Source organism: Mesocricetus auratus, unplaced genomic scaffold (assembly GCF_017639785.1).
Source record: "Mesocricetus auratus isolate SY011 unplaced genomic scaffold, BCM_Maur_2.0 Super-Scaffold_100025, whole genome shotgun sequence".
In the NCBI taxonomy this organism is placed as follows: domain Eukaryota; kingdom Metazoa; phylum Chordata; class Mammalia; order Rodentia; family Cricetidae; genus Mesocricetus; species Mesocricetus auratus.
This window is the reverse complement of record NW_024429206.1, coordinates 758,936-767,138: the sequence shown is the minus strand read 5'-3', so window position 1 is coordinate 767,138 and position 8,203 is coordinate 758,936. Positions and strand designations below refer to the sequence as shown.

The window sequence follows — 8,203 nt, the reverse complement described above, 5'->3', positions numbered from 1 at the left end:
CAGGTGCAAGAGCTTGAGTCGGGGACTGTGAGGGTCTTCAAGGCATTTCCCTACTAAGCATCTCTGTTTAAGTCTGTGATCGTTGGACAGAGCCACTGAAATAGGCCTCCACCGAAGTGGTCTCAGGGAGGCCGCACGCCTCTTCTTTCGCCCCCCTCGGCGCGTTCCCGGCTCTGGATCGAGAGCGCGCGCGCATCCTGGGCTCTCCCCGCCCGCGGCTGAGGGGCGGGGCCGCGGCCAGGCTCCCCAGGCACTGTCGCCTGCAGCCCCCTCCCCTTGCCTTCTAGCTGCTCCCCGCCACTGCTGCTTCGGCCCAGCCCCACCCCAGGCGACCCTGCGTGGAGCGGCTCGTGGCCAGAGGCGTAGGTGAGCGCGTCGTGTGAGCAGGTGGAGCGGGCAGATTGCTGGCTTAGGGGACCGGGCTGGGGGAGGGGTCGGGGCCGGGAAGCAGCTCTTTGTCTCCCGGAGCCGTTCGCGGGCAACGAGGCCACTCTTTTTCTCCCTGCAGGTGCCTGGGGAACCTGGAGAAGGACTCTGGTGAATCCTACTCGGTGTGCACTCGGAGGACCCTGAATCAGGAAGCCCTGTTTGGGGGACTGGTCATTCGGGTCTCCGAGAGGCGAGGGGTAGGGGCATGGATGTTGTTCTTGTAAGAAGGCCGAGGCTCGGGCGTGGGTGCGGTGGGGGGAACGCGAACAGGGCGTCAGCTTTGGGGAATGGAGGTGGCAGTGGGGCTTGAGGACAACACTGAGCGGCCGGGTTGGTGAGCAGGTGTGGGTGGTTGGAAGGAGAGCAAACTGAGGCTCTTGAGGATGAGGTGTAGCACCCATCGGTGGCGATCCTGGAGGATGCACCGGGAGGCGCCAGGCTGGTTTAAAGTGGGTGGTTCAGGACCTGGGATGTTGATCCTTCTGTCTCCCTCATCAGGAGCGACATGGACAAGAGAGATAGGGTTAAGGCAGGAGCCACCCCGCGGATGCCAGCTTCACGACCTCCTGGCCCTCTGAGCCCCAGGCCTCCTCCAGGATCCCCACGACCTCCTCCCCCTGTAACCACCGCTGCCCTTAAAGTGCTGGAAGCAAACGGAGCTATGGGGAGAAGGCCCCTGGTGGAGCGAGCCGCGGGCGCTGGCAAGGCGGCTCTTCCACAGACCGCTGTTCAAGGGGCACCAGCGCGCAGCACGGGGGCAGGTCCTCGAAGCCCAGGTACTCAGCTTCATTTGTGACTCCCATCTTCTCACCGCTCACCTTCCCTCTTCCTTCTCGGATACTCCCCTTTTTCAGAAATACCACTGATTTTGTCTTCCTTCCGAAGCCTCTAGGCCCCCAACTTCTGGGAAAGGAGAGAGGGTCCCTGTGAAGATCTCTGGCCAGGGTTCTATTACTAGCCCTGGGCGAGCCAGCGGTGGGATCACCAGGTACTATGCCAATTCCCCTAACTCCTTAATTCCCCCAAGCAAGGGCTAGTTTAGCAGTCTGGTTCCTTGATATTGCACAAGAGTGAGCTGGGAATGCGGCTCAGTGTGATAAATGCTTGTTGCATAAATGTGAGGACCTGAGTTAGAAACTCTAGCACCCATGTAAAAGCCTGTATCGAGCCCTGGATGGGAATGGGAGGTGGGGGAGGTGTGTTCCTGGTGCTTGACAGAGGAAGCCTCAAGCTGCAGCTTCAGGGAGAGATCCTTTCCCCCCAAATTTCCGGGTGTGCTGGCACTTGCTGTTGATCCCAGCCCTCAGAAGCCAGAAGCATATGGACCTCAGTGAGTTTGAGGTCAGCCTGGTCTACATAGTGATACTAAATAAAACAGAATGCAAAATAAGGCATAGAAACAATCCAACTAGATGCCAGTGTTTACTTCTGGTACCCACATGTGCATGCATGGGTTAGCACAATGGTACACACATGTGCACACACATACCCAAAAATATTTCACACAAGTTAGCTCAACAACACTTGCAGATCATGGCTCAAATTGGGCAAAAGCCGTCATTGGTTGGGTCGCAGGAGGCAAGCAACTCACAGGTAGGGAATGTGCAATACCAACAATGGCTGGTACTCCTGTTCCCAGACCAGGCCCTGTTGTCCAGAAGGGACTCCAGCCCCCGGCTAAGGAGCCTGTGGTCAGAGGTAAAGCTACAGAGGCACCCAAAAGGAATACTCTGAGCTCTGGAACACGAAGAGGTATGCGACCTGGAGACAAGCAGCTTTCTGTCAGTCTTTGATGACAACCAGCCTCGGGTACCCATGTTTCTTTTGGATTTTTGTTTTGTCTGTAGATTCCTTAGGGCCCGCGTCAGGAAGCCCCTCTCCTGCCATCACTCGTCGGTCCAAGGCCCCGGCTACAGAGGTGGGAATTCCTCGACTAGTTCCCGCAGCCCGGCAGCGTCCCCCGACCACCGAGGCACCCAGGAAACCTGTGAGCAATACAGCAGAACCCAGTGCCACGGAGCTGAGCCCAGCCTTCAGGAGGCGCTCTGCCGCTGGTGGCAGCCTGCAGAAGCCGGCCTCCCGTTCCCTGAGCTCCAGTGCTACCCCTCAGCTCTCCCCAGCCCGCTCTGGGGTCTCTCCGCGTGTAATCCCCCGGGCTCCTGTGCACACCTCTCTGCTCAAATCGAAAGGGCAGCAAGCTCTGCGCCCACCCCAGACCACAGTCCCGAGGAAGGACAGAGCGTCTGCACAGAGCCTGCTTTCTGCTCCATCTTCAGCCACTCCCGCAGCTCCACCTGCAGCCACCGCAACTCAGGCTTCAGTCACGCCCACCGCTCCACCTGGAGCCGCCACAACACAGGCTTCCTGCGTCCAGGCCCCAGAGGATCCGTTGGAGACCACGCTCCCTCCCTCTCCACCTGCCACCCCGCCTCTACCTGCTTCACTTCAACTCCAGGCACAGCCCTCCACCCAGGCCACAGCCGATTCGCAGGCCATAAACTGCCCGCCATCACCTCCCCAGCTTTCTCTGCAGAACCTCCCTTCTCCGCCAGCCACGCCCCCTTTGCAAGTTCCGCCCCCAAATCTGGGTACTGAAGAGGCCTCTGACTCACCCCCACCAAAGGCTGCAATCTCTCCATCCCTTTCACCCCTTACACAGAGTATGCCCTGCAACCAGGTTCCTTCAGCTTCGCTCCCGGAGGAGACTCTCTTGGCCACGCCTTTCTCACCTGCGCCTCTCCCTCTAGCCACGCCTCCACCTCTAGCCACGCCCCCTCCACAAGTCCTTCCTTCTCTGCCAGTTTCTCCGCAGAATCAGCCTACTCCCCTTGTCGAAGGCTCTCGGTCGACCCTGTCCACTCTAACCACGGCCCCTTCCCCTGCCAACTTTTCTGTCTCTCCGCCCCTCCTCCAGGCCACGCCCTGTAATCTAACCACGCCCCCTTCGCAAGACACCCTGCTGCTGGCCTTTTCTCCTCCCGTGTCTTCCTCTCCCCCCCTCCTCACCACCTCTGCACGGTCCCCCCTCTCCCGTGGCCACGCCTCCCCCTGAAGCTCCCACCATCTCTGATTCTGCCCGCTTCCCAGGCCTCTTTGTTGACCTCGACACCCTCCCTGCCCTCGTCGCCCCAGCAGGCCACGCCTCCTCCTTTGGCCTCGTCCCCGCTCTCGGCGGCACTCCCTCTGGGCTCGCCCCCTCTGCAGGCCTCGCCTTCTTTCCTGCCTACACCCCCTATGCAGGCACCCTCTCCCCCTTCGCCTCCTTTGCAGGCGCCTTCTCTGGCTACATACCCTTTGCCTCTCCCCTCGTCCCCGACCTCACCCCCTCTGCCAGCTCTTCTCTCCCCGCCTGCCTCGCCTCCTCTGGAGGACCCTCTTTCTCCCTCGCCCTCACCTCCGTCTCCAGTGGCAACTCCCCCACCAGAAGCCCCACCTTCGCTGGGCTCGCCCACTCCTCTGACTTCACCCCCTCCGCAGGCGCCCTCTTCTCTGGCTTTGCCCTCTCTGCAGGCTCCCACCTCCCCTCTGGCCGCAGAGGCGCCTCCCCTGCAGGTTCCCCTCTTGGCTTTGCCTCCGCTGCAGACCCCGCCCTCTCCCCTGACCACGCCCCCTCCGCAGGCCTCTCCGGGCCTGACCTCGCCCCTTGTTCAGCCTCCCTCTCCTCCCGCCTCACCCCCGCTGCAAGCCCCTCGTCGACCCCCGACCCCAGGTCCGGATGTCCCGATCTCAAGTCCACGGCTGACCCTGTCGCTGGCCCCTGCCCCGCCGCCGCCACCCTCGCGAAGCCCGTCCAGTACACTGAGTGGCCCGGACCTGGCAGGCCACAGCAGCAGCGCCACGAGCACCCCGGAGGAGCTCCGCGGCTACGACAGCGGGCCCGAGGGCTGCGCCACAGTGTCCCCGGCCGCCGACGCGGAGCTAGCGGCCTGCCACCCGGCCTCCTGGAGTCGAGGTCCTGCTCCACCGTTGGCAATACGAGGCGCTCCAGGTAAGGATTCCAGGCTCCGGGCAGAGCTTCCCAAGGAGTCGTCAAGCTCCTTATCTGGTCTTTTCTTATTTACATTTTATATTTATTTTGTGTGTGTTTATGTGCGTGGAAGTCAGAGAAAGTGTATTCTCTTGCCACCATGTGAGTTACGAGGTCGTCAGGCAGGTTGCAAGCGCCTTTTTTTTTTTTTTTTTTTTTTTTTTGGTTTAGGAGACAGGGTTTCTCTGTGTTGTTTTGGAGGCTGTCGGACCAGCCCGGCCTCGAACTCACAGAGATCCGCCTGCCTCTGCCTCCCGAGTGCTGGGATTAAAGTCGTGCGCCACTGCAAGCGCCTTTACTCATCTTGCAACCTCTTCTCTCTCTTTTTTTAAGATTTATTTTTATTTATATATGTGTATGTTTGTGTGTGGCTCTGAGTTACAGGCGATTGTGAGCGACTTGAAATGCGTGCTTAGAACCGAACTCAGGTCTTTGAAAGAGCAGTGCTTGTTCTTATATTTTTGGTGGAGTCTAGCCTGTAAGGGCTGAGCCATCTCTCCAGCATGCAGCGCTTGTTCTTTATAGCTCTGAGCCTCCTCTCCAGCCCCACATCCTTAAAATCACATTTATTCATATTGCATCTCTTTGTGGGTATGCACTCCTTTGGTGCACTTGTGGAAGTCAGTCAATTTACATAATTCAGTTCTCACCTTACCAGTGGGTTGAACTCATGCCTTCAGGCTTAGTGGCAAGTGCCTTACCCGATGAACCATCTCTCTAACCTTTTTTTTTTTCTTTTTTGGTTTTTCGAGACAGGATTTCTCTGTATTGTTTTGGAGGCTGTCCAGGAACTAGCTCTGTAGACCAGGCTGGACTCGAACTCACAGAGATCCGCTTGCCTCAGCCTCCCGAGTGCTGGGATTAAAGGCGTGCGCCACCAACGCCCGGCTGCACCTAGGTCTCTTGAAAGGGCAACTAGTGTCCTTGACCACGGAGCCATCTCTCCAGCCCCCTGCTGGTTCTTAATTTTTTTTCACATCATGAATTTTTATTTATTCACTTGCTTGAACATTTGTGCGAGCTCATGTGTCACAGCGCCGATGTCAAGGTCAGACAACTTATGGGAGTTGGTTCCTTCCCTCCTGCTCTACGAAGGCTCGGGAGCAAACGCTGGTTGTCAGGCTTGGTGGCAAGCGCCCTTACCCATTGAGCCAATCTCGCTGGTTCCCACTTCTGTTCTTACAGGAGTTCCCCTGCCGTGGCCTCCCGCAGCCTGCCCCGGCTCCTCTGACGGCCTGTGCACCATCTACGAAGCTGAAGGACCGGAGTCGGTGGCCCCTACCCCTGGATCCCTAGAACCGGAACCGGAGCCGGAGCCAGAGCCAAGGCCTGGCTCTGGCGGTGGGAAGACTACTGCTGTGGCGGGTTCAGGAGCATCCTCGAGAAGCCCAAAGTCGGCTCGCCTGGGTGAGCTGCCGCTAGGGGCGCTGCAGGCGAGCGTCGTGCAGCACCTGCTGAGCCGGACACTGCTGCTAGCTGCAGCCGAGGGTGCAGCTGCAGGCAGCGAAGGTGGTTCAGGAGGCGCAGGGGCTGGCGGTGTCCCGGGGGGATCCCGGGCTCCGCTCAGCGATGCCGAATTGGGCCGCTGGGCCGAATTGCTGTCTCCCCTGGACGAGTCACGTGCCAGTATCACTTCAGTCACCAGCTTCTCCCCGGATGACGTGGCTTCCCCACAGGGCGATTGGACTGTAGTGGAAGTGGAGACTTTTCACTGAGCCAGACCCCAGCCCTGCTCACCACACACACATATATGGCTTTAGAATCCACCCCTCTGGTTACACCTCTTTTGTCTTAGTCTCCCACTTCCCCAGACAACTGGATGGATTGATTTTTTTGTTTGTCATTTACCTGTCTTGTTTACCCTGTCGTTGGGGTCAGGCCATGTCCCTATTCTTCCTTGGCTTAAGCTTGGAATGCACCCACACTTAGGGCTAGGCCTTTCATTTGAGCTTCTCTTTAACCTAAGTCACTGACTGTCCTTCTCTAAGGAGCCACACCACACCCTATGTCCAGTCGACGAAGTCTCTCGTATCAGTAGCCTTGTTTGCAGTAAAACCAGAGATGCTGGTGCCTGTGAGCCGTGGTGATAGGAACTGGGAAAGGGCCACACAGTTTGAAGGACCAGGCTACACCAGGCTGCTGGGTATGCCTAAGTTGGAGTTGTGGCTTAACCGTGTGACACTTTTTACAGTAAGGAGGCTGGTGAGACAGAGCCTACAATGGCCTTGTGCTCCTCTGGGTCTCACTTGTAATAAAACCGTTAGGATCAGGAAGGCCTTAGTGGATGAGCTGGTGACCTGACGGGGAGCCACCAAAGCTCTTCTTACCCTGGGTACCCCTTGCTACAGTCCCTTTGTCCTGTGTGCACCCCTTCTCTTTCATGCTTGAGAGTTGGACCTGGAGGATGAACTCCAGTGGAGAGGAATGGCGAGTCCTTGACTTCAGTTGATACCTCCTCCCTCTGCGATGGGCAGTGTCAAGTTGAAAATTGTAGAAGTCACCTGAAAAGGCAGGCCTCTTGGCATGCGTGCTTGGGCTGAGGTGGAAAACATCTACCCATTGTGGGTGGCACCACTCCTGGGCTGGGACCCTGGACTGTGTGAGCAGAGAGCTGGGCAGCAGTGTGCATTCGCTGCTCTTTGTGACTGTATGGCTTCCAGCTACGGTTGCCTGGACTTCCCCACAGTGACAGACTGTACCCTGAAGTGTGAGCCACAATAAATCCTTTCTCCCTTACATTGCTCCTCAAGGAATTTTTATCAGTTAAAGAAAAATAAACGGAGATAATCTCCCTCTCCTTTCACCAAGGAGGCAGCAACTCTCCCAGGTTTGCAGAAAGAACTTCTACAAACGTAGGACTGGAGTGGACTATACCTGGAGGGGTGTGTGTGCGCGTGTGCAGAAGACCTAGGAGCTGACTGACACCATGCCACTCTGTGTATCATCACCTTCTCTTACTGCAGATGATCTCATGATCTCATGAATTCTCCTCAGTTGCCATCTTCACTCAAGTCTTCCAACCAGAATTGCTTTCCACCTCGCAGCCATCAACCTGTCCCTAGAGGCCCTAACCTCAGGCAAGGCTCTCTCTCTCTCTCTCTCTCTCTCTCTCTCTCTCCAAGTGCCCCTGCATGACATTCCCTCTAGAATGCTACTGTCCAAGGATCTCCTGCTTGGCACTAACACTGTGGGAGTCAAAATGGCGGTGCCCTGTTTTGGGCCCCCTTACTTACTCTGTAGTCAGGTACTTGCCAGGCACAGACAACTAAGTTCTCTGTCCTCATCCTGAAGCAGCCACCTCCTCGCTTACAGTCCAAAGAGAAAAGGGTCCCATCTCAGAGGGCCACTGCTACCTCTGTTGAACTCTGTTGTTGGGGTGGGCAGATGTGCTGCACTCTAGCACTGAGATTTGGGGCAAGCCAGATTTCTTCTCTAGCTGAGCCCTGGAGGGAACCCCAGATATCCTTGTTCCCAGATGTCAAGAGCTGAAAGCTGACCCCTCCCCCCAAAACAGGGTTTCTCTGTGTAGTTGTGACTGGCCAGGAACTCGCTCAGTAGAACAGGTTGGCTTGGAACGCAGATCCGCCTGCCTCTGCCTTCCGAGTGCTGGGATTAAAGATGCCACCATGCCCAGCAAAAAGCTGACTCAACACTGGACAGTTAGGACCTTAAGGGCAACTTCTGTGAGGACTTTTCCTCATTGTCAGGCCCCAGCTCTGGGAGTCAGCTTGGGAACAGGAGTGTGTG

The 8,203-nt window shown here is 57.3% G+C and overlaps 1 protein-coding gene across 1 annotated transcript; it reads left to right on the top strand.

Annotated features, from left to right (window-relative positions):
• Positions 1-7,192, top strand: Prr36 (proline rich 36). The gene is given in 8 exon segments (XM_040731055.1): positions 1-366; positions 509-649; positions 928-1,205; positions 1,315-1,417; positions 2,069-2,181; positions 2,277-3,472; positions 3,475-4,417; positions 5,642-7,192. Coding segments are annotated over 7 exon segments (3,174 nt in total). The 5' UTR covers positions 1-366; positions 509-638; the 3' UTR covers positions 6,172-7,192.
• The last annotated feature ends 1,011 nt before the right edge of the window (positions 7,193-8,203 follow it).